Source organism: Neoarius graeffei, chromosome 2 (assembly GCF_027579695.1).
Source record: "Neoarius graeffei isolate fNeoGra1 chromosome 2, fNeoGra1.pri, whole genome shotgun sequence".
Lineage (NCBI taxonomy): Eukaryota > Metazoa > Chordata > Actinopteri > Siluriformes > Ariidae > Neoarius > Neoarius graeffei.
Genome location: NC_083570.1, coordinates 92,909,332 through 92,936,302, shown reverse-complemented (window position 1 = coordinate 92,936,302; position 26,971 = coordinate 92,909,332). Strand labels below are relative to the sequence as shown.

General features: G+C 44.4%; 1 protein-coding gene across 1 annotated transcript in view; it reads right to left on the bottom strand.

The window, feature by feature from the left end:
- Positions 1–26,971, bottom strand: part of gfra4b (GDNF family receptor alpha 4b) — a 240,374-nt gene that overhangs the window by 5,000 nt on the left and 208,403 nt on the right. The window contains exons 4-6 of the mRNA XM_060910537.1: positions 24,660–25,005; positions 15,596–15,705; positions 10,487–10,621 (exon numbers count right to left, since the gene is read on the bottom strand). Coding sequence (XP_060766520.1) covers positions 10,487–10,621; positions 15,596–15,705; positions 24,660–25,005 — 591 coding nt within the window. The remainder of the gene's footprint in view (positions 1–10,486; positions 10,622–15,595; positions 15,706–24,659; positions 25,006–26,971) is intronic.

The window sequence follows — 26,971 nt, the reverse complement described above, 5'->3', positions numbered from 1 at the left end:
TAAACATTTACAGGATCATTATCAAGTGAAACATTTAAACACTGTAAGTAACCAGTTCATCTTAACCTTAAACTTTAACCTTTAATGTTTAAATAAAAAAGGTATATTGATGGCTGTTTTGCTCAAAACCATCATTAAAAGGACAGGCTATATGTAGCTAAGTACTACGTTTTTAGAATTGTTAATTAATCACAAATGGTTAATTAACAGTTATTCCATGAAATCGAGTTGTACATGAGCTGATAGCTGACGAGGCGCGTAGCGTCGAGTTGTCTATAGATAGTTTTCACATGACGTCACAGAGTCGGGGATTCCCTGGTGGCGGCCATCTTGGAGGGCAAGCTTACCGTACGGGTCACTGAGCACACATTGTAGCGCGCGAGTTACATTCATTTATATATTATTTACATTTATAGTTACATTACTACTATTTAAAGCTAGCAATGGTGCACACCTGTTGTATTCATGGCTGTCGTAATAGGTCAGATGATGACGTCAAGCGGAGCTTTTATGGAATTCCCACTGTACGGGAGTACGAGGGCAAGCAAACAAACTCAGCATACAAAGGAGAAATCTATGGCTTGCGAGAATCAACCGCAAGGATTATCAGCCTTCCAAACACAGCAACGTCTGCTCCGATCATTTTATAAGTGGTAAGTTGTTTAAATAAACAATCAATTGTGTTTAAGTTTGCTTTTGGAAACCAAAACATCATGTGAACAATCTCTGAAGAATGCCTAACTGGAACCGCTGAGTGTACGTTTACATTGTAATGTACACTTAATATCGCTCGTTTGTCACGTTTCTATTTGAAACTTCTCACTTCACTCATGCAAGGGTCATTTTTGAAAAATATTTTAGGTCTATTCTGTATGATTTAATTTGTGTTTGGGATGCAAACAGCACGCCTTTTGGCGGATGCCGCCTGAATCGCGCAGATCCGGGTTTTTTTTTAGGGGGGGCGTTGGAGTGTCTGATTGTAATTTCGAAGTAAATTCTGTATTAAAATTACTAAATAAGCAAATCCGTTACAGTCCATGAAACAGGAAGTATAAGGATAAGAAAAAAACAGTTTAAATCGGGAAGCTGCGCACATTTGCGCAGCCCGAGCGGTGTGCAGGACTGCGCAAATGTGCGCAGCTTCCCGATTTAAACTGTTTTTTTCTCATCCTTATACTTCCTGTTTCATGGACTGTAACGGATTTGCTTATTTAGTAATTTTAATATAGAATTTACTTTGAAATTACAATCAGACACTCCAACGCCCCCCCTAAAAAAAACCCCGGATCTGCGCGATTCAGGCGGCATCCGCCAAAAGGCGCGCTGTGAATATATAAAGTTGTATATATCAGACAGCCTTTAAAGTTTGATGAAGTCAGTTTCAGGCTTTGGAGCAGGCTTTGGCAGTTTCAGGCTTTGGCAGCCCTGCATAGTCACTTGAAAATGCATCTTTGTCCACTTCGTAGGGGTCAATTCCCCCAATCAAGGCCAGTTTGGCGGCATATCGTTGTCGTGAGATGTCATCTAATGTATCTATATACTTCTGTTTGCTTGATTTTGCCGACATTGATCTTTATTTTAGAAAACTGACTATATAACTTCATAAATTCGTCCGAGATAACGTAGCCAGTAGTGGCGATGGTCCGTTTTGTTTGCCCTCCAAGATGGCAGCTGGGGGGCGTTCCCCGGAATGCCGTGACGTCAGTGAAAACTATCTATAAGCCATGTACGATGAGATTGAGTGGAATAACTGTTTTATTCTATCCACATTCACTGGATTTTGAGACACAGAGCATTTTTATGCCTCCGCCACCTTAAGGTGCAGGAGGCATTATGTTTTCGGGTTGTCCGTCTGTCCGTGCGTCCGTCCGTCCGTGTGTGCGTCCGTGTGTCCCAAAACCTTGTGAATACGATATCTCAAAGGCTAATGAAAGGAATTTCACCAAACTTTCACCATTTGTGTGCTTTGGGACAAACATGAACTGATTAAATTTTGAGGTTAGAAGGTCTAAGGTCAAGGTCACTGTGAGACCAAATGTCCATCCCCAAATCACAACTTTATAAGGCGTGTAGTCTACCAGACAGAGGCATCCCCATCGACGCCGTTGGCGTCGAGTTCTATCTAGTTCAATAATTATTATTATAGCATTTTTCACAAATTGCTCCTGTTATTGCGCCGGTTTGTTTACATTCTAAGTGGAAATTATTTTGTCAGACGTTTTGTATAAAGTTTTTATTGATGGAATTTGCAAAAAATAATAAAAATAAAAAAGACACATTCTTACAATCAAATACTTGTATTCCATATTTTGTTCCTTTTTTGTATTTTTTGAGGTTTTGTTTTCGAGTAGAGTTTTTATTTCAACCTCAGTTGGTTCAGCAACACAGTCCACCATTTTGTTTTTCTCTACTCACGGTATATGAGCTGATATCCTAGTAGGAGAGATATTTTTTAGAAAGGTATAATGTATTGCTTTGATATCTGTACATAACAAACAGTTTCGCCTTGAATTGTGAAAAATAAAATATTGGAAATGCTGTTGATTTTCAGTCTATACTTTAAGTTGTTATATTTAGGTTATACTACTACATACAGTGCTCTCTGCAATTATTGTCCCCCTTGTCAAGTTTAGTAAAAAGGGTTGGGGGGAAAAAATCCACCTTTTGGTGAAGTCGCTTCATCTCACACTGAAAAAAAATGAGAAAAATCCAACCTTTAATTTAAATAAATTTATTCAGAGAAAAGCAAATCCCTCATCAATAAATAATCATTTTCAACAAAAACACATACCACTGTTATCGGTACCCCTGCATTTAATACTCTGTACAACCTCCCTCTGCCAGTAAAACAGCCCTGAGTCTCTCCTATAACATTTTATAAGGTTGGAGATACAGAACAGGCAATCTGAGCCCATTCCTCTTTACACAATCTCTCCAGCTCATCCAGGGCCCTCGGCCCTCTCTTGTGCTCTCTCCTCTTCAGCTCAGCCCACAGGTTTTCAATGGGGTTCGGCTCAGGGGACTGAGATGATCAGGGCAGAAACTTGGTTCTGTGGTCAGCTAAACATTTTTGTGTAGATTTGGACATATGGTTCAGATCATTGTCCTGTTGGAAGATCCAGTGATGACCCAGTTTTAGTTTCCTGGCAGAAGCAGACAGATTCTGATTTAAAATGTCCTGGTATTTCATGGAGTCCATGATGCCATGAACTCTAACAAGGTTTCCAGGGCCGTTGGAGGAAAAACAGACCCAAAACATCACAGAACTTGGACCATATTTTACAGTTGGGATCGGGTTCTTTTCATTATAGCCATCCTTCTTTTTACACCAAACCCACCTCGAGTGTTTATTGCCGAAAAGCTCCATTTTTGTGACATCAGATCATAGAACACAGTTCCAGTCAAAGTTGTGGTAGAGTTTCACAAACTTCAGGCGCTTATGTCTGGGGTTAACTGACAGAAAATGCTTTTTTTTTTTGGGTTTCGGGGAGATATACCTTCCAAATAATCTGTTGGCATGAGGTGGAGTCTGATGGTGGTTTTGGAGACTTGGAAACCCCAAGATTTTTTTTCTCTCTCTTACCATCCTCCTCACTGAACATGGGGACAAAATAAACTTGGGCCCTCTTCCATCCAAATTTGTAACAGTTCCAGTTGGTGTCCACTTTTTTATTATTGCCCTAAACAGTAGAAATTGACATCTTCAGGCGAGTAGCTCTTTTTATACGCTGTGGCAGCAGGGGCGTGGTCAAGCGCTGGTCTGTGACAGGAGGGCGGAGTCAGGGAAGGTGAGTGGCAGAATCACTACACCTGAGAGCAATTAACCTGTGTTTGTGTCTTCCCAGTGACCGCGCCCTACTTAAGGAGGGAGAGCGAGAGCAGAGGAGCTCTTGCTGAACCAGACGCCGAGTGTGTGTGTGTGTGTGTGTGTGTCTGAAAAGTGCACATAATTGTTATGCTGAAAAGCGTGGTAATAAAACGTGCTGTCAAACCTGATCTCTGTCCTGCCGTCCTCTGTGCTCCACCCACGAACACTGAACCGTTACAGTGGTGCTGAAACCCGGGACCTGGAGCACAGCAGCCTCACAGCCCCATGGAGTCCTCCCCGTTCGCTGAACTGATCCACGCCCTCGCCACGGCCCAGCAAAGCCAGCACCAGGTGCTACTCACCCTCCGAAAGGAGCAAGAAGAGCAGTTCGAGGCCCTGGTGTTGGCCCAAAAAGAAGATCGCCAGGCGTTCCGGCACCTCCTCGCATCGGCGGGGCCCACCAGCGCTCCTACCGCGGGCCCGTCTCCCCTCACCGTCACCAAGATGGGCCCGCAGGACGACCCCGAGGCGTTCATCACGCTCTTTGAGCAAGTCACCGAAGCCTCGGGGTGGCCGATGGAGCAGCGTGCGGCGCGCCTACTCCCCCTGCTCACGGGAGAAGCACAGCTGGCCGCGCTACAGCTCCCCACCGACAGCTGAACACTCCAGAACAGCAGTGCCAGCGCTTCCGCGCGCTGCACTTGGAGGAAGTCGGCCGGCCGTTCGCGTTTGGCCAGCAGCTCCGGGACGCCTGCTGGAGGTGGCTGAGGGCCAACAACCGTGATGCCGAAGGAATCCTCGACCAGGTGGCGCTGGAACAGTTCGTCGCTCGCTTGCCAGCAGGAACTGCGGAGTGGGTCCGGTGCCACCGCCCGGCGTCGCTGGATCAAGCAGTCGAGCTGGCAGAGGACCATTTGGCGGCTGTCCCAGCGGCAGGACAGCAGATGGCATCTTCTCTTCTCTCCTCTTCTCTCTCTCTCCCCCTCCTCCTGTGTCCCGTCCTCGCCCCATTCCCCCTCCGCGGAGGCGGGGGCCGGCACCACCCCAGCCGGCCCGCTGCACCCGCGGTGCCCTCCCGTTTCTCCCTTCTGTGTCTGTCTCTCCCCCACCTCAGGTGAGTGAGCCCCAGATCACCGGTGCAGAGGGAAAGCCCGGGCCAGTTTGCTGGAGCTGTGGGGAGCCGGGCCACCTTCAACAGCAGTGCACAGCAACGGAAGTGGGCGCGGTGGTTCGGATCCCCGACGCGCCAGAGGCCGCCCTCGATCGGGCCGGAGTGTATCGCATACCGGTGAGTATCCAAGGGGCTACATATCAGGCGTTGGTGGATTCTGGTTGTAATCAGACCTCAATTCGCCAAAGCCTGGTTCAAAATGAGGCATTGGGGGGAGCACAAGGGGTGAAGGTGTTGTGTGTGCACAGGGATGTTCACAGCTACCCTTTGGTGTCGGTCCACATTATTTTCAGAGGGGAAAAATTTATAGTGAAGGTGGCGGTTAATCCCCGCCTTACCCACTCTCTAATTTTGGTGACTGATTGGCCGGGATTTCGGGGTTTAATGACACGCCTAATAAAGAGTGGGTCCTGCCATTTAACAGGGGGAGGTCCCGGTGCCGCTTTGGCGGGAGCAGCTGTCGCAGAGTCGTCTACGTCATCTCCGCGTCAGAGTGAGGAGCTGCCGGTTCCTCTTCTCTCTATTGGGGAATCCCTCGCGGATTTCCCATTAGAACAATCGTGAGACGAGACTCTGCGACATGCTTTTGACCAAGTGAGAGTAATCGATGGTCAAACGCTCCAGCCGAATGCCACCCCGTCCTTCCCCTACTTCGCAATTATGAAGGATAGGTTATACCGAGTGACGTAGGACACTCAAACTAAAGAGCATGTCACGCAGCTTTTAATTCCGAAGAGCCGCCGGGAATTGGTATTCCAGGCGGCTCACTTTAATCCCATGGCTGGACACTTAGGGCAGGATAAAACACTAGCCCGAATAATGGCCCGATTCTATTGGCCGGGGATTCGCGGCGATGTCCGTAGGTGGTGTACGGCATGCCGCGAATGCCAGTTAGTAAATCCAGCAGCCATTCCAAAAGCGCCTTTGCGCCCTCTTCCATTAATCGAGACCCCGTTTGAAAGAATTGGGATGGATCTCGTCAGGCCATTAGATCAGTCAGCACGAGGGTACCGCTTTATATTAGTTCTGGTGGACTATGCAACGCGATACCCAGAAGCAGTGCGCAATATCTCAGCACGCAGTATTGCAGAGGCACTCTTCCGCGTCATCTCCCGAGTTGGAATCCTGAAAGATTCTGACTGATCAAGGCACTACGTTTATGTCACGGACACTGCGCAAACTGTATGGGTTATTGGGGATTAAGCCGATCCGCACCAGCGTGTATCACCCACAAACGGACGGTTTAGTAGAACGGTTCAACCGCACCCTCAAAAATATTATTAAAAAATTCGTAAGTGAGGATGCACGTAATTGGGATAAGTGGCTCGAACCCTTGCTGTTCTCAGTGCGAGAGGTTCCCCAAGCCTCCACGGGGTTCTCCTCATTCGAATTATTATATGGGCGTAAGCCGCGCGGCATCCTAGATGTGCTGCGGGAAAATTGGGAGGAGGGACCTTCACAAAGCAAAAATGAAATTCAGTACGTTATGGACCTGCGCGCAAAACTCCACACACTCACCCACCTAACTCAGGAGAATTTGCGGCAGGCCCAGGAACGGCAAGCCCGCCTGTACAACAAGGGTGCGCGCCTTAGAGAGTTCACTCCGGGAGATAAAGTACTCGTACTGCTGCCCACGTCGAGCTCCAAATTGATCGCCAAGTGGCAAGGACCCTTTGAGGTCACACGGCGAGTCGGGGACGTCGACTATGAGGTGAGGTGAACGGACAGGGGTGGGGCGCTACAGATTTACCACCTCAATCTGCTTAAACTCTGGAACGAGGAGGTCCCCGTGGCGTTGGTGTCAGTGGTTCCGGAGAAGGCGGAGCTGGGGCCGGAGGTTCAAAAAGGGAGATTGGCATCACGTACCTCTCCGGTCCCCTGTGGAGACCACCTCTCCCCAACCCAAGTCACGGAGGTCGCCCAGTTGCAGACCGAGTTTTCGGATGTGTTCTCGCCCCTGCCCGGTCGCACTAACCTCATAGAGCACCACATCGAGATGCCCCCGGGGGTGGTAGTGCGTAGCCGCCCTTACAGGCTACCCGAACACAAAAAAGGTGGTTCGGGAAGAACTTCAGACCATGCTCGAAATGGGCATCGTCGAGGAGTCCAACAGTGACTGGAGCAGCCCGGTGGTCTTGGTACCCAAGGCCGACAGGTCGGTCCGGTTCTGTGTGGAGTATAGGAAAGTCAACGCGGTGTCTAAATTTGACGCGTACCCAATGCCTCGTATTGACGAGCTGCTCGATCGACTAGGCACGGGTCGCTTTTATTCGACACTGGATTTGACAAAGGGATATTGGCAGATCCCCTTGACTCCACTATCCCGAGAAAAAACGGCCTTTTCCACACCGTTTGGGTTACACCAATTCATCACTCTTCCGTTTGGGCTGTTTGGGGCGCCCGCTACGTTTCAGCGGCTGATGGATCGGGTCCTCCGCCCCCACGCCACCTATGCGGCCGCCTATCTTGATGACATCATTATATATAGTAATGACTGGCTGAGGCACTTAGAACACCTAAGGGCCGTCCTTAGGTCGCTGAGGCGAGCGGGTCTCACTGCCAACCCAAAGAAGTGTGCGATTGGGCGGGTGGAAGTACGGTATCTGGGCTTCCACTTGGGCAACGGGCAGGTGCGTCCCCAAATTAACAAGACCGCAGCGATTGCGGCCTGCCCGAGGCCCAAGACCAAAAAGGGGGTGAGACAGTTCCTGGGGCTGGCTGGCTATTATCGTAGGTTTATACCTAATTATTCGGACGTCACCAGCCCGCTGACTGATCTCACTAAAAAGGGGGCACCAGATCCGGTCCAGTGGATGGAGCAATGCCAGCGGGCTTTTTCAGAGGTAAAGGCTGCACTGTGTGGGGGGCCACTTCTACACTCCCTTGATTTTTCTCTCCCCTTTATGTTGCAGACCGATGCGTCGGACAGAGGGCTGGGGGCGGTTTTGTCCCAGGAGGTGGCGGGGGAGGACTGCCCCGTCCTGTATATAAGCAGGAAGCTGTCGGTGCGTGAGGGGCGCTACAGCACCATAGAGAAAGAGTGTCTGGCCATCAAGTGGGCGGTCCTCGCCCTCCGGTACTACCTGCTGGGGCGCCCTTTCACCCTCTGTTCGGACCACGCGCCCCTCCAGTGGCTCCACCGCATGAAAGATGCCAACGCGCGGATCACCCGTTGGTATCAACCCTTTAATTTCAAGGTGGTCCACAGGCCGGGGGCGCAGACGGTCGTGGCGGACTTCCTCTCCCGCCAAGGGGGGGGAGTCGGCTGCAGGCCGGACGGCCGCCCGGCCTGAGTCGGGCGGTGGGGGTATGTGGCAGCGGGGGCGTGGTCAAGCGCTGGTCTGTGACAGGAGGGCGGAGTCAGGGAAGGTGAGTGGCAGAATCACTACACCTGAGAGCAATTAACCTGTGTTTGTGTCTTCCCAGTGACCACGCCCTACTTAAGGAGGGACAGCGAGAGCAGAGGAGCTCTTGCTGAACCAGACGCCGAGTGTGTGTGTGTGTGTCTGAAAAGTGCACATAATTGTTATGCTGAAAAGCATGGTAATAAAACATGCTGTCAAACCTGATCTCTGTCCTGCCGTCCTCTGTGCTTCACCCACAAACACTGAACCATTACATACGCATTCCCTGACTTATGAAGGTTAACACACTTCTCCCTCATTTGGTTTGTGTGTTCTCTTATCTTTCCCATGTTGATGGATGACTAACCCTGTCTCCGGAATCGCTCCCTATTCACTATATAGGGCACTATATAGTGGGGATGCCATTTTGTAGTGCTGTCCGTAACCTTAGTGAGGATTATTTACACCCTATATAGTGCACTCAAAGTATCCCACAATGCATCATGAAAAGTAGTGTTCAACCGATGGTCACTAACCAAAGCAATATATCCCATCATGCATTGTGGTCGCACTGAAAGAAATCAAAGTAAAAGTCTCAAATTTGATTTAATAAAAAGCAGCGGCGAAGAAAAAAGCATTCAGCCTTGATTTTAAAAAACCTGAAAGATGCAGGTACTTTGTTTTTATTAATGTGGGAAATGCGCTCAGTATATTATGGATTTATCACAAAAATACATGCATGTATTTATTATTTTGAAAACCCACCAGCCGACTGATCTGGTACGTTTTAATTGTGCGACAGTAATGGCGTAAATACCAGTGCGATGAAGTAGTGTCTGAAAGTGGTCTTTTTTTTTTTTCATTTTACCAATGAGCTCACTATATAGTCCTCTATATAGTAATTCCCTATATAGGGAGTAGGGAGTAGTGAACAAGTGAGCGATTTTAGACATAGGGACAAGGTTGGATTTTTCTCACTTTGTGAGATGAAGCAACTTCAACAATAGCTGGATTTTTTTCTTACCCTTTTTACTAATCTTTACATGGGGGGTAAATAATCATGGAAGGCACTGTATCAGCCAGTAGTTTACACTCAGAGAAGAAATCTATATAAATTCTAATCACTTCCTTTAGAAATAATTTCAGCAGGTGTCTGTGTGTCTAGGCCTAAACATACTGCGCTGAAGAAGGTGGGTTTGGGTTTCTTTGTTATTGCTGATTATAATGTGTGATAAACACTACCTTTAATACATTAACACTTTATACGACATAATAAATATTGCTGTGGACTGTAATACCTTTTCAGAAATAATTACAAAAACAATGCATGTATTTCCTTTTGAATGCGCTTCACTGTATTATGAATGTGTTGTTATAGAGTGCACGTGGTCTCCACAGAAAGTGCTACCAGAATGACTCATAGCACTAGTAATTAGAGGTTTATGAGGCATTATTTGAGTTTATTAAAATGCTTACAATGAATCATTGCCTTCTTCAAGCTATAATGTTTTATGAATATTAGCTAGTGCTTTTTTCAAAAAGCTGAAAGCCAATCTCATTCCTGCTGCCCACTCACCTGCAACACATCCCACCATAGCATCAAATCTTGCTAATTAGAAGCATTCAAAAGTGTTCACTTCAGAGATAATCTTTTCTGAACTGCACAAGTGTTCATCCATGTACATGTTATACAATGGCAGCCATCACATCTTTCAGCACTACTATAGAAAGCAAAAGAGGAAAAGAGTCCCTCCACTGTAGCAGCTCATTAAACAAATACAGCATTACAATGCCCACACACTTGAGATTTTAAAGCAAGCAAAAACTTGCACCAAGGTTATTCTGCCATAATTATGAATGCAATATGGTTGTTCTTCTAATGCACATATTTTTCACATCAGTGCATTTCTGAGACACGAGATTGCAGCTGCACACATCCAGTCCTAAAAGCAATTAAAATGCATTTATGTCAACTGATGATGTACAAACAAATGTAACCATGCTGATAAAGTACAAGTCACTGGACAGTTATAAGTTCACATCATTGAGTGCAGCAGTACTCTGATGAGCTCAGTGAACACATGTGGCATCACTGGTGATTGTAATATAGACATATCAGGCTTCAGTGAGTATAATAATCAGAAAAGTGCACGGGAGACTTACTGAGACAGATGTTGTTGGTGAAATAGTCCAGAAACTCTGTGCATTGCTGTCTCTGATTGCCACTTGCTGAGCACGTGCACCATGGCGCCACGTTGGACGTGGTGTTGTCCGCGTAATTTGGCGTGATGGGACTGCCTGCACACCAGACAGATTTTTTTTAGAAGTTGTTTCTCTAGACAGACAGTCATTTCTGAGATCACTATAAATAAACTGACAGAATTTGCCCATATTACCCAAATCACGCTTCATATGATGCACTGTATACTGCTGCTGAAAAACTTGCTTGTATTTGCAGTATTGAAGTCTTCATTTGCAGGCAAAAGTGGCCCGAATCTGATCTTTTCATCAAGGTGTGAACCACAAAAATTACATTCAATTTATTAATTTAGCTTTGGCCATAGCGATATATATATATATATATATATATATATATATATATATATATATATATATATATATATATATATTCTATCCACATTCTTTGGATATGAGCAATCATGCGCTCTGATTGGCTACTTTACTACTAGGATATAAGCTCATACCATGAGCAGAGAAAAACAAAATGGCGGAGTGTGTTGCTGAACCAAATGATGATGAAATAAAAACTCTACTCAAAAATAAACCCCCCAAAATTGTTATCAAGTATTTAAAAGAAACAGAAATAGCTAAAAGAATATAGGTGAGGTTTTTTTTTCCTCAATATCTCCTATTCCATACTCCAGCCCAGTCGGTGGCGGTAATGCACCTTTAAGTTGGTTTGCCAGTTGCCAAAAAAACCCTAAAGAAAAAAGCAACAAAGTATGGAATAAAAGTATTTGATGGTAAGAACGTATCTTTTTTTTATTTTTCAAGAATTATTATTATCGCATTTTTCACAAATTGCTCTTGTCTTTTCGCCAGTTTGTTTACATTCTAAGCGTAAATGATTTTGGCGGATGTTCTGTATAAAGTTTTTATTTACAAAACTTGCAAAAAATAAAAATAAAAGTGCTCTCTTTGTCAAAATCCAGTGAATGTGGATAGAATAAAACAGTTGCTCCATTCAATCTCATTGTACATGGCTTATAACCGGCTCGGTGCTCAGTGTCTCATCGGCTATCAGCTCATGTACAACTTGATTTCGTGGAATAACTGTTAAACATAATGACTGGGAAACCACTTCAGCTTGCGCCAATTATAGGGGCCCCATTGTACCTAATATGCATGTCTCTGGACTGTGGAGGAAACTGGAGCACTCAGAGGAAACCCATGCAGACACGGGGAGAACATGCCAACTCCACATAGAAAGGCCCCCATCAGCTGTGAGGTTTGAACCTGGAACCTTCTTGTTATGAAGTGACAGTACTAACTACTACACCACCATGCTGCTCACTGCACTACTATTCATGTGTTCATTTATTTTCTGTTAGCACTTTTTCCTGGTCAAGGTTGAGGTGGGCTTGAATCCTATCCCTGGAAAACTGGAGGTGAGTTGGGAATACATGCTGGATGGGATGCCAGTTAGCCATCACAGGAGACCAGACACCCACACACACATTCACACAGCAGGGCAAGTGTCACCAATCCACCAACTGGCCTGTCATTCAGCATTGGAAAGAAACCAGACAACACAAAGGAGGCACGGGAAGAACGTGTGAAACTTGGCACAGCTAGCAGTACAAGCTCAGGACTGAACGTCGACCCTGGAGCTGTCAGGAGGGAATGAAATCCAGTGAACCAACTCATGATTCTTATAACTTCACACCGGTGAGAAATGATATCGAGGGGGAAATCTTGTTCGGATAATGAATGTTGATTGAAGTCATTGAGTGCTACCATAGAAACAGACTCCTCACTTTGGCTGGCTGTACATGTAAAACTATCACACAGCGACACTCTTTGGGAAACAGGTTAATTAAGACTTCTTTTGCATGGTTAAGCTTTCTACAAGGGTTCTATATAGAGCCTCAAGAGTTCCTTATTCATTAAGCTTTGCAGTGTCCACTACCCTAAGATAGACATGCTTACGTTAATCTCGAGAGAAGAGTTGTTCTTGAGCGTTGAGTCTTGTGCCTGGACTTTAATTAGAGTTGTTCATCTGTTACCATAGAAATGGCTTCCTCACTCTGATTGGCTTTGTATGTGAAACTTGCATGCAACCAGTTACACTTACATGAAAAGTGTATATCAAATGGAGCAACTTGAACCATTTAATCAGCTTTGAGAAAGAAGTAGAACAACATTACAATGAAAGACCTGATATTATTTAATAAATAAAAATGGTTATTGTGGCAGCGGCGGGGCAGAGAGGAGTCAGGTAGAACTGGCAGGTGACATGTGTGTTTTCACCTGTGTTTGATTCCTGGCATTTTACTTGCGTGTGTCTTTTATAGTCTTTCAGAGAAGACTATAAAAGTCTCCCAGTCCCTCTTTTCCAGAGGGGAACCATCAGGGCCTTCTAGGCCCTCAGAGAAGGCCAAAACATATCAGCATTTCAAATGTTGTATTTAATTTCTTTCCTAATTTCATTATAATTATTCTCTTCTAATTTGGCCTCATTTTCTACCAAGTTTGCTTCAGAAATGAAAGGGCTACTGTCTTGAAGACATTAAAATTGAGTTATCCAATGAGATTTGTTTTTTTGTTGTCTCTAGGCTGAGAAGAGTTTAGAGCTGGCTTACTCATTGGTTAGGACTTCATTGCCGGGACAGAAGGCCATGGCAGTGTATGTTTATGCAGGAAGTGACAGACGAATTAACCAATCAGATTTTTATTTCTAGTGGGAGGGACCAAAAATTCATCGCCCTTAACCTTCTAAGGCCAACGTGAGCTTAAAGTGCATATTCTGGACCAATTTCGTGTTTTTTTTTATATGAAAGTATATCCCTTTACACACTCATCCAGAAGGGTAATTTTGCACAAGGCCATCTGTCTACAGCAGAAAAAAATAAAATAACAAAACGTGTCTGGAAAAATCTCAAGGGAGTCTGGAGCCAGATTCATGACGTTATCTGCAGAAGCGCCAGCAGGCTGTGCGAGCTTTGTACGGTTTCAGTGCACAGCCTGTGTAGACCAAGCGTTCCCCATTTCTCTCTCATTGTCCGATCTTTTGGAAAACGATGAGTACTAATCCCATCAAGATTGGTATTGCTACACCCTCTTACGATACATCTGTTAACCATTTTAATGATTACACGATAACATTGAAGAAATTTGCAGAAAACCACCAGGTCATTTTCTCATAAATAAACCAGCGCTGACGTAGGATTCAGAAGGAGGCATCCCGCAGATGACGTCACGAAAATCAATGTTTGCCGGGAAATCCAAATGGCAAGTTTTTTCAGAGGCGGACCAATTCGCCTCAAATGGCTTGATTTCAACTGAATTTTTCTGGTATTGCGCAAGGTAAAAAAATTGCAGAGAATGCAGAATGTTACAGTTATTTGACCAAAGTTTAATATAAAATAGGAGAATTACACTGATCTTGCTCCTGAATTTACCCATGATATGCACTTTAACCGCGAGTCGCCACTGTCAGTGCAGCAGTGAAATCACCTTCCAGCCGGTGTAGCATTCATCAGTAGTGTTAGCGAATGCTAATAAAGCGGTCAAGCCAGTGCTATCGAGAGCAAGTAGCACAGGCTAATGACTGAGAAACTAAGATTTCTGTCTCCAGACTCTTCTTCCACACACGCTCACTACAGTATTTTTCACTCAGACTTAAGTATTCATTTCCCTGTGTAATTTACTGAGTTACTTTTAAAATCAACATCAACAGCTACACACAACGGAGAGACCTGGCAGCCTGCCGCTAATCCCTTGCAAAATCCTTTGCCCCGTTGCTTTTTTGGTGTGTCTGGCTAAATTTTGGCTGAGCTCAAGTCCCAGCTCTAATAATAACAGTTTGTCACTGCTCATTTCCCATGAGCCTCAAAAAGGGTTACTTCAAAAAGCTTCAGCTAACTGCTGTGGTATAAAGAATAAAACACTTCCTGTTATAGGAAAATCGCACATCCTATCTTGTTTTATTCCTGACTTAGTTATCAGTTCTTTCCCCAAAGTTGTGCTCACATTTTATTCTCAATAGATAAAAGATGTGAAATTGCCTGTAAAGGAGGTTGATATCTCACCTGTCAAAAATAATCACAAAGCTAACGATTTAACATTCCGCATTTAATGTGTGTCTTTGTGACACGAGTGGTAGCAGAAATGACACAAATATACAAACCTACACTGTTCACGCCTTCTTTTGTGTGAATATTCTTACTTTTGAAATGTTAACTTCCACTTCTTTCTATCTCCTCATTCTTTCCCCCTTGAATGTGATCACATTTTGTTACATTTCGAGATTTACACAACAAGGGACAATCCTGTTCAGGACCAGTGTCGGATTCAAATTTGAAAGATAATCTAAACAACCAATCAGATGAAAATCAAGACTGAGCACTTTGCAGTTTGAATGTAGTCTCTGTAGCCTGCATATTTGCTTTTGCATAATACACACACAAATACACAATCTTTGTGCACATAATATGGCAAGATGAAAAGCCGGATTGTGAACTCATGTTGAATGCATGCCTCATGAAAGATTAAAAGTGTTTCTTTGCTCTCAAACTGCAGGTAGACTCATAAACCACCCGTGTGTGTGTGTGTGTGTGTGTGTGTGTGTGTGTGTGTGTGTGTGTGTGTGTGTGAGATTGGTGTGGTTGGTCTATGAGGCACTGGTGGCAACACTTTTGAAATGCATTAAGACTGTCTAGGTTTGTGTTTTAGAGGCCATGAAAAAAATAGGCTCGTTTCCAGAGGTGATATAAAACAGTGTGCATTTCAAGCCAATTGCCATCAAAGGTATTTCAGAGAGCAATAACAACTCCTGCACTTCACACACTAGATTTGGATGGTCTCATATCCAATCGTCTAATAAAATGTTCTGTCTCTGTCCCTCTCATATACACACACACACACACACATACACACCAAAGTTTCTCCGTCTGTTATTTGTCCTTTTTTATTCCTATAGCTCATTTTTGTTGTTGTTGTTTCTCCACAGCATTTTTTTTGTTTCTCTGCAGCATCCCATCTCTCTCTCATATCAAATCGAACCTCTTCCCTTCATCTTGTTGTACCTACCTATTAAGCCAGTGTAGGCTACGAGACAGGCAGCATAGTTGCTGTGCTTGCAGCCACTGGAGGACTGCTCCTCTGGCTGACAGTCATACTGAAACTGGGCCAAACGGGACCTGGAGTACAACCAGAGAGCACAGGATCTTCATTAATAGAGGCTGAACACACACACACACACACACACACAGAGGATAGATAATGAAAGTTGCAGGCGTCATGCTGGCCGATGCAGAGCAGCACTCCTGGCATTATTATTATCAGTGACACAGAGAAGCGGCTGACTTCAAAACAGCATGGTGCACCAATATGGTCATGGTTACATTTATGAACTTCAGTTCAGTTCAGTTCAATTCAATTCAATTTTATTTTATTTGTAGAGAACATTTAATAATCTATTTCCTTCTACTTTGCCTGGTGAGCTCACAGTGAAAACAGGCTGAGAACGTCAGACTGGACTTCTTCATCCCTAGCCTTAGCCCATAGCCAGTTTGCAAAGGGGCAGTTCTACAGTGTCTTGCAAAAGTATTCATCTCCTTCGGTGTTTGTCCTGTTTTGTCCCATTACAAAATGGAATTAAAATGGATTTTTGGAGCGCTAGCACCATTTGATTTACACAACATGCCTACCACTTTAAAGGAGCAAACTGTTGTTTTATTGTGACACAAACAATAATTAAGATGAAAAACAGAAATCTGGAGTGTGCATAGGTATTCACCCCCCAGAGTCAGTACTTTGTAGAGCCACCTTTTGTTGCAATCACAGCTGCGACAGGGACTGAGTCGCAGTTCAATTTTAGTCTCATTTGGGGAGTCTGCCACATGCTGTTGGGCAAACTCCAAAAATGTTTTCTTAAGCAGTGACTTTTTTCTGGCCACTCTTCCACAAAGCCCCACTCTGTGGAGTGCACGGTTTAAAGTGGTCCTATGGACAGATACTCCCATCTCCGCTGTGGATCTTTGCAGCTCCTTCAGTGTTATCTTTGGTGTCTTTGTTGCATCTCTGATTAATGCCCTCCTTGCCCGGTCTGTGAGTTTTGGTGGGCGGCCTTCTCTTGTCAGGTTTGTAGTGGTGCCATGTCCTTTCCATTTTGCTATAATGGATTTAATGGCGCTCCCTGGGATATTCGAAGTTTGGGATATTTTTTATAACCCAACCCTGATCTATACTTCTCCACCACTTTGTCTCTGACCTGTTTGGAGTGCTCCTTGGTTTTCATGTTGCTTGTTTAGTAGTGTTGCAGAGTCAGGGTCCTTCCAGAACAGGTTGATTTATACAGACATCATGTGACAGATCATGTGACAGATCATGTGACACTTTGATTGCACACAGGTGGATCTTAATCAACTAATTATGTGAGTTATGAAGTGAATTGGGGCGGCACGGTGGTGTAGTGGTTAGCGCTGTTGCCTCACAGCAAGAAGGTCCGGGTTCGAGCCCCGTGGCCGACGAGGGCCTTTCTGTGTGGAGTTTGCATGTTCTCCCTGTGTCCGCATGGGTTTCCTCCGGGTGATCCGGTTTCCCCCACAGTCCAAAGACATGCAGGTTAGGTTAACTGGTGACTCTAAATTGACTGTAGGTGTGAATGTGAGTGTGAATGGTTGTCTGTGTCTATGTGTCAGCCCTGTGATGACCTGGCGACTTGTCCAGGGTGTACCCCGCCTTTCACCCATAGTCAGCTGGGATAGGCTCCAGCTTGCCTGTGACCCTGTAGAACAGGATAAAGCGGCTAGAGATAATGAGATGAGATGACGTGAATTGGTTGGACCAGCTCTTATTTCGGGGTTTCATATGAAAGGGGGTGAATACCTATGCACATGTTGCATAAATCAAATGGTGCTAACCCTCCAAAAATCCATTTTAATTCCAGCTTGGAATGCAACAAAACAGGACAAACACCAAGGGGGATGAATACTTTTGCAAGACACTGTATCTAAGACTGGACTGCCCATCATACGCCTGCCACCCGACTGGCATTGCACCTGACCCCGACCCTTCATCTTGCAGGCTCAACTTTGCCATTTCTGGGTTGTATGTGTGGCCACATCACCAGGCACTTGCCTCCGGGGGTGAGTCCTGGTAACCAGAATCCAGTCAGGGTATGCGTTATCTTTTTTGTACCCTTCATGTTTCATGCCATGATCATTAGGATTGCTCTTTGGTCATGTTCATGCCTGGTATTAACATGTGCACTGGGTGATCAGGACAGCTTTAAGTATATTTGTTCAGAACTGGCATTTATTGGATCTCCACATGCATCTCGTGTGACCACTTGAGATGTCACTTCCTTGCTCTATATGCAAATAAACACAGACATCATTTCTGTTTGCAAAGACCGAAGGTGTTAACTGGTGGAGGAAGCAGTGCACGTCCTGAGTCTAGCAGCATTTATGTTTGCTGGGATATGCCTGCATTTTCACCGCATTTGTCCAGCAGAGATTTGTCCATCTGGTGGGAAAAATGCCAAATAAATAAATTCATTAATAGCATATCAAATAGCCTAATATTGTGTGTCCTATAAAATATGTTACCATGACAACTAAATATTTAATATTAAATATTTAATATTTAAGTTATTCCATGAAATCGAGTCGTACATGAGCTGATAACGGACGAGGTGCAGAGCGCAGAGTCGGCTATGAGCCATATACAACGAGATTGAGTGGAATAACTGTTTTATTCAAGATTCAAGACTCCTTTAGTGTCACTGCACCGTACAGTACAGTCAAACTGAAGCACGCAATCCAGTCCGTGTATTCAAACAAACACTTATGCCGCTTTTCCACTACAAACGCGGCTGAGCCGTGCCGTGCTGAGTTGGGCCGAGTCGAGCTGAGCGGGGCTGTTGGAGTTGCATTTCGACTACAACCGCGCTGAACCGTGCTGGCTGGAAGTGGGTGGACACATTGGGTGGAGTTAGCGAAAGTGGGTGGACGTCACGTGATGTCGTTAAGCAGCGCAAACAGTGACATCAGTGACAGTGGCGGAACAAGTCAGAGCCGGGCCGGGGGCGGGGCAAATGACCGGGCCCTTTATTAAAGCTTATCATAACATCATTTTAGGCTACAAAATGTCCGCAACTGCGGTGTTTACCAATTTCAACACTACCGGGTGCAACTATGGTATTTAGTACATCAAGTCCTTCAAACGAACATGTAACTCAGAAACAAAAAACATTAGGATACTGTACATGGCTCATAATAAAACATCAATAGCCTATACTGCGCACATTATTTGAAGGGCATACGAATGAGCGCTCAGAGGTTGCAACGGTGACAGGAAGAGTCAGAAATAAAAGGAGGGCGGTGCAAACCTCACTGAATGCACTGTGTTTACCAATTTCATCACTACGGGGTGCAACTATGTTATTTTGTACATTAAGTCCTTCAAACGAACATGTAACTCAGAAACAAAAAAACATTAGGCGACATACTGTACATGGCTCATAATAAAACATCAATAGCCTACTGCGCGCATTATTTGAAGGGCATACGACGAGCCTTGCGCTCCGCGAACTCGTCCACGATGCTCTGTATGTCACTGATTCAGTGAGCTTTTAAGCGGTAGTCTCACGACCCGAATAGTAAACAATAAACATGGAGGACATGGAGTCGTTAGTGTTGCTGGTCTTGGTGCTGTGGCTTGTTGTCACCGACAACGCCAACAAATACTGGCAAGAGCGTATAGATGAGGCGAGGCGCATAAGGCTTCAGAAATTCTCGTAATTCGTAATTATTCTTCTTCCGGGTTTGCGGTGTTTACAGATCCCAGCGTGCTCGCGGGGCGTGTGTGGGCATGTGAGGACACTCCTCCTCACCAATCAGTGCACAGGGGAGTGTCTGCTCACGCCCCCAGCCTCACTCAGCACGGTTTGGCTCGCTTCAGCCCCACTCCAAAACCGTGCGAGTTTTAGGGGCTAAGCAGGGCTGAAGCGAGCTGAGTCGTGCTGGTTTTTGGTAGTCGAAACGCGATCCGTGTCGGGCTGAAGTGAGCTGAAGCGAGCTGAAGTGAGCTGAAAAAGGGTAGTGGAAAAGGGCCATTAGTCTCATCTCATTATCTCTAGCTGCTTTATCCTTCTACAGGGTCGCAGGCAAGCTGGAGCCTATCCCAGCTGACTATGGGCGAAAGGCGGGGTACACCCTGGACAAGTCGCCAGGTCATCACAGGGCTGACACATAGACACAGACAACCATTCACACTCACATTCACACCTACGGTCAATTTAGAGTCACCAGTTAACCTAACCTGCATGTCTTTGGACTGTGGGGGAAACCGGAACACCCGGAGGAAACCCACGCGGACACGGGGAGAACATGCAAACTCCACACAGAAAGGCCCTCGCCGGCCACGGGGCTCAAACCCGGACCTTCTTGCTGTGAGGGGACAGCGCTAACCACTACACCACTGTGCCGTCCACAAACACTTAGTATTAAGGGGAAAAAAAAAGTCAGACCTGTACAAGATAAACATTCAAGTAAAAAGATAAACAAATCTATACAAGATAGACAGATAGATAAGTCAATAAAAAATGATAAACATGTCTTTTCAAGAACTGCTTAAAAAAGTAGTTCTATGTATCTAGGGTGTGACCTACTGTATGATACAGCGGGTTATTGCACAGTAATAAGTGAACGTATTGCACAATTAGGCGTGATAATTGCACATTTGCCCATGTTGACAGGGTGCAGTTGAGCAGGAACAATATAAATAAATAAATCTAGGTGGTCGAGAGAATAAGGTGCATGTGGTTGTAAAAACATATACTATTCAGGTAAGAGGTAGGCATGCAGAGGTGTAGACAATTTGCATTACCGTTCAGTCCTGTTTCTGTCCATACCGCTGGCATCCGTGTAAGTGACTGGCTTTGTTCAGTTCACCGATGACACTTAGGTAAAAGCTATTCTTTAGTCTATTTGTCTGTGATGCAATGGACTTGAACCGTCTACCAGAGGGCAGTGGTTCAAGAAGCTGGTGTCTAGAGTGGGAAGGGTCTTTTAAGATGGACACCAGGGTGGTGTAGAGTTGCTCTAGAGAGGGCAGTGGGCAGCCAATGATCTTCTGTGCAGAGTCGATGACTCTTTGTAGGACTTTCTTGTCTGCCACAGAGCTGGTGGTGTACCATGTAGCAATGCAGTATGCCAGCACACTCTCAATGGAGCAACGGTAGAAGGTCACTAGCAGCTGCTGGTGGAGGTTGTTCTTCTTGAGGATCCTCAGGAAGTACAGTCGCTGCTGTGCCTTTTTCACTGACTGTACTTCCTGAGGATCCTCAAGAAGAACAACCTCCATGAGCAGCTGCTATTATTCTATCCACATCCACTGTATTTTGCAAAACAAAGCATTTTTATTTTTTGCAAATTTGATAAGCAAAAACTTTATACAAAACATCTGACAAAACTCATTTCTGCTTAGAATGTAACAAACCGGCAAAATGACAGTAGCAATTTGTGAAAGATGCAATAGTAATAATTAATGAAAAAAATAAAAAAGACATGTTCTTTCCATCAAATAATTTCATTCCATATTTTGTTGCTTTTTTATTTTTTGGGGTTTTGTTTGTTTAGCTGATATCCTAATAGTAGAGTAGCCAGCGAGAAATTGCTCATATCCAGTGAGTGTGGATAGAATAAAAAACTTATATGATGCAAAAGTTTGCTTTTGCCTTCACTGTAATGACAGTGAGAAATTCACTGAGTGTTTCTTCATGTGACTAAGTGTTGCGCGAGATCAAAAGCCTCTAGCACACTGCGGCACTCCAAGCAACAGTTCTCTGATTTGGCTCAACTCTGAATATTAGCACAACTCCGAAATGTCAAACCAGACATCCCTCTGACAGTTTTTTTTTTTTCTTTTAAAAAAGTGATGTTGCAAGTACTGCAACCAAGGCCAGGAAGACTCCAGAAAAGTGTCAAGTAGAAAAGAAATGGAAGCTGTGACAGGCAAAAAAAAAATTATACATTTAATGTAGGCTAATGACTTTATTCAATTAACAAGAACAAGGCTGTTTTATTTTATTGTTCTTGCCTTTATGTTCAGTTTTCAAAGTGTAGCAAAGTGTACATTCATACTGATTATTTTTAATAACATACATTTATTGGATTGTAGTGTGTGTGTTTTTTTGCTGCTTAAATGTAGGATTTTATCAAAGTCCCTTCCACACCATGATCTGGTCTTCCCAGGCAGTCTCCTGTCCCAGTACTAACCAGCTTTTTTGAGGTGCATGGGTGTGGCGCCGATCTCCGTTTCCACAGCCTTCAGCCTCTCACCTGTACAGCTAGGGGCTAATCCTCTGGTAACTGCGAGAGTTTGACTTCCCTACTCGCAACTGTATTGCTGTGTGCCTTGCCAGATGGCAGTAGGTACCATTTTTATGATGGTCTTTGGTATGACCTGACCGCGAGTAGAACTCATGATCTCCCGGTCGAGAGGCGGACAAGCTAACCACTAGGCCAGCTTGTGGTCGTAGGCCTTTATACTGCTATTTAAAACATATGTGCAGTAGTTACAGGGCTTTATATGGCTGGAATTTGGGAACATTAACGGCCATACTGGCCACCAAAGAAAGTCTAGCATGAACTCTGGTGCCTAGTCTGCTGGAAATTAAAGCATTTAAATTAAGCATTTAAAGCATTTAGCCTGTTGCTGTTACTCTTGTTGCCTGTCGCCACATTTTAATACGATGCCGTTGTCATGGGAATGAGTAAGTATTTTTGCTTGACACAGCAGATGTCCTTCAGTGTGGCCCAGGACACATGTGCATACACACTGCTAAAAGAATATGGCAGTATGCTACCCAGACCACCTACGAATGCGGGCTGACCTATGAGATCCCAATGTGTAACCCTTCACATTTGTAATCGGAGCTATTCACTTCACTCAGGACACATGTTAATACCAGGTGTGAAGGGGCCCAAGTGCAGCCATATTGGAATCGTTAAGCTCCCAGTGACATAGCCCTAAGGTTCACCAGCATGCACAAGCCCCTTCACCACGACAAGGTCATAAACCATGGAATCTCTGGACTAGATCTAGAGCAACACTGGGTAATAATTACCTCCGCCAAGGAGGTTATGTTTTTGGTAGCGTTGGTTTGTTTGTTTGTTGGTTTGTCTGTTAGCAACATTACGGAAAACGTTATGAACGGATTGCTCTGAAATTTTTTCCAGAGGTGTGACTGGGCACAAGTAACAACCCATTAAATTTTGGCGGTGATCCGGATCACCTTCTGGATCCCGGATTTTTTTAAAGGATTCTTGGCGGAGGTCTGCGCTCTCCGAGTGCTTTTCTAGTTGTATTTTGTGTCAGAAGCTCTTTCATCAATATCCAACAACAAAAGAGTAAAGCAGTACAGATGTGATTAATTGTCCAATGAACTGCAGTACATTGGACAATTCATCACTAGTTATTTTTCTAACAGTGACTTTTTTTGTGATAATTATTGTCTCATATTCGGTGTCTGGTACTGAAACTTACTGGTCTATTTGTAAGCCAGCAGTGCAGGAGTGGAACCCAATATGGTCTTCTGCTGTTGCATACTGAGATGCTATTCTGATCAGCATGGTTGTAACAAGTTGCTATGAGTTGCTATATCCTTCCTGGCAGCTCGAACCAATCTGGCCATTTTCCTCTGACCTCTCTTATCAACAAGATGTTTCCACACACAGAACTGTCACTCACTCACTCAGTGTTTTTTGTTTTCTGCACCATTCTGTGTAAACTCTAGAGACTGTTGTGTGTGAAAACCCCAGGAGATCAGCACTTTCTGAAATACTCAAATCAGTCCATCTGACTCAAACCAGCACCCATGCCACAGTGAAAGTCACACTTTGAGATCACAATTTTTCCCATTCTGATGTTTGAACATTGTGAACATTAACTGAAGCTCTTGATTTGTCTCATCTCATCTCATTACCTCTAGCCGCTTTATCCTGTTCTACAGGGTCGCAGGCAAGCTGGAGCCTATCCCAGCTGACTACGGGCGAAAGGCGGGGTACACCCTGAACAAGTCGCCAGGTCATCACAGGGCTGACACATAGACACAGACAACCATTCACACTCACATTCACACCTACGGTCAATTTAGAGTCACCAGTTAACCTAACCTGCATGTCTTTGGACTGTGGGGGAAACCGGAGCACCCGGAGGAAACCCACGCGGACACGGGGAGAACATGCAACTCCACACAGAAAGGCCCTCGCCGGCCACGGGGCTCGAACCTGGACCTTCTTGCTGTGAGGCAACAGCGCTAACCACTACACCACCGTGCCGCCCTCTTGATTTGTATTTGTATGATTTTATACATTGATTGGCTGATTAGATAACGGCGTGAAACAGCAGGTGGATGGGTGTTCCTAATAAAGTCACAAAATGCTCAGGTAATTCATCTTATGATGTCAAAAATCTAACTGCACACAACTAAACCACCCACAAATACCATAATTTTATTACCTCCAGCCATCTTTTACTTATTTTATTTTGAAGGACAGCCAGCTGATCTGGTCACAATGTTCAGTGTTCCCTTGTGTACTGTGCTGTTCTTGCTGACGTTCTTAATAAACATGAATGTGAATGACTTCAGTCAACATGGGATGGAAATTGAGAACAGTTTAAACAAAACAGTTTAACAAATGGGATTTTTTTTTTCAATTAATTTATTATCAATGAAGCAGAAATATCCCTATGAAATACTATCAAACTGAGACTTGGATTTCAGGGCATGGGACTGCTAACATCTCTCAATAAACCATAATTTTAACCCTATACAATGTTTTAATAATGCACATCACTGAGCTATGTATAATGTATGATTGTTCAACTTAAACAAACTCCAGATGGGAACTTTTGAACTTTCTGAGAGATTTGTTTGTCCCCCGCCAGCAGCTTTTGCTTATTTAACCAAGTTAAATGTTAAACTAAGAAGCATGAAGCAAAAAAATGAAGGAAAAAAAAAGTCAAAGTCTACTACTTTCTTTAGAGGCCTATTGAGAATTCAAGGTCCTACCTGACTATTCAGCACAGTTCAAGTACACTGATCCCCCCCCACCTACACAACACTTGGCTCATACATACTGACCTGCAGATGTAGTCAGCTCGGCAGCTCCTCATTTGCGTCAGACAGCTGGGTTTTTCTGGCATCTCATATGAGCAGCCAGGCACGATGGTCTGGCGTCGTCTCTCCGAGCACGCCATATCGCTGCAGGGACAGAACAGCAGCTCATGTGTGTATTCAGGGGGCACGCGGTCAAAAAAACGACGCAGGGCCTTGTTGCAGCGGGAACGGTTGCACAGACCCGATTTGCCTGAAGGCTTGATACACGCTGAAACATATTCAGTGCGCAGCCTCTGGCACAGGTCGTCCACATTGCAGGCTTTGGCAGCATCCAAGCACCGGTTTGCTGTCGAAAGGCCCAGATCAGAGTCTGCAAGAGGTTAGAGAAGGAGCATTACACTGTTTGTGTTGACACAAAACTCAGGCACTCGGTTTTCGAGTCTAGTTACATTTTTGGAGGGAAAAAAAAATGGAACGGGGGAAGTTTCCCACATCTCAGTGGAAAACTGAAAATAAGTTAAGGTCAGTAAAACCCGAGGGAAATGAAAATAATAATAAAAAATCAATCATTCACTCTTGTCTCTGCCTGCCTTGCTCTTTCATTACATGCTCTTTCAGAATCCATTGGCAGATGGATTTTTTGGTCTGGGGAAAAAAAATAAAAGCGGAAAAGCGCATGTGAATCATTCAAAGGAAGTGGCTTTGTTGGTGTTTGCAGAGATGCGGAGAAACATGGCTGTGAAGTAAGTCAACAAATAAGTTTCGCAATGGGATTGAATGAAAGTGAGGAGGATAATTTGGACGATAATGCAGCGAAAGGAAATTTAATTTTAAAGAAAGAAAGAAAGAAAGAAAGAAAGAAAGAAAGAAAGAAAGAAAGAAAGGAGCACAAATCCATATTTGAGATGGCCGGCTGTGTTCCCTCTCAGCGGTGGCCTGTGTTATATTCTGTACTTAAATGAAATGGAAAAAGATATCTGAACACAAGCAGAGCTGACCGTGAAATAAAAAAAAGACAAATTTAAGCTTGCACATTTTATCTGCATCTGTGGAGACTCAAAGATACAGAAAGGTAGCAGAGGCACATAAATATATTTACAGAATGAAGCATAAAATGTATTCCATAATAACGCCAATATTCAATCTCTATTCCTATTGCAGCCCTGAGACACATCACACACATCACAAACCAGCAGTCCAGCACTACTAAGACTTCAAGGACTCAAGCTTATACGTATCCAACAATGGAAGACTACAGAGCTATTTATCCTCAACATTAAGACAGTAATGTCTGGAGAATCCCGTTTCTCTTTTACAATATATTCTCATCTCATCTCATTATCTCTAGCCGCTTTATCCTTCTACAGGGTCGCAGGCAAGCTGGAGCCTATCCCAGCTGACTATGGGCGAAAGGCGGGGTACACCCTGGACAAGTCGCCAGGTCATCACAGGGCTGATACATAGACACAGACAACCATTCACACTCACATTCACACCTACGGTCAATTTAGAGTCACCAGTTAACCTAACCTGCATGTCTTTGGACTGTGGGGGAAACCGGAGCACCCGGAGGAAACCCACGCGGGCACGGGGAGAACATGCAAACTCCACACAGAAAGGCCCTCGCCGGCCACGGGGCTCGAACCCAGAACCTTCTTGCTGTGAGGCGACAGCGCTAACCACTACACCACCGTGCCACCCTTTACAATATATAATTCCTGAAATATATTCCTGTGTTATAAGATTGAGTTACTGTATCTATGAGGTCCTGATCATGTACATTGCATGTTCTTTATAAAGAACAATTGTGCAAATTAAGTCACATGCAAAATATGAGGAGGAAATTATATTTAACCTCCTAGGGCTTAGCAGTCACATGCGTGGACAGCACTTTTTAGAAATTCGGAACAAGAATCCACATATGTGGACATACTTTTTCTCTAAAAGTACATCTTATCAAAAGATGATGCTTAGTTTTTATTCTAATCAGGTTCTAATAAGCCCAAATAGCAAAGAGAAATAAAAATCCATGTAAAAAACAGCTTGGGCCTTAGGAGGTTAAATAAGTTTGCTGATGATAATTGGCTTTCCAGAACGCTGAAACTAGAACTCGCGCCGACACACATCAAAAATCAAATGTGCTCTGTTCATAAGGGATATGTACAGTATATCAAAACCTTCTTCAATGCTGTGGGCAGTAATATATTTACTGCAGGAATGTCACATCCCTGAAGTGTCTTAATATCCGTATCTTATTAAGATAATGATACATAATTCAGAGAAATGTAAAGTGTGTGTGTGTGTGTGTGTGTGTACGCGCACGTGCATGTGTGTGT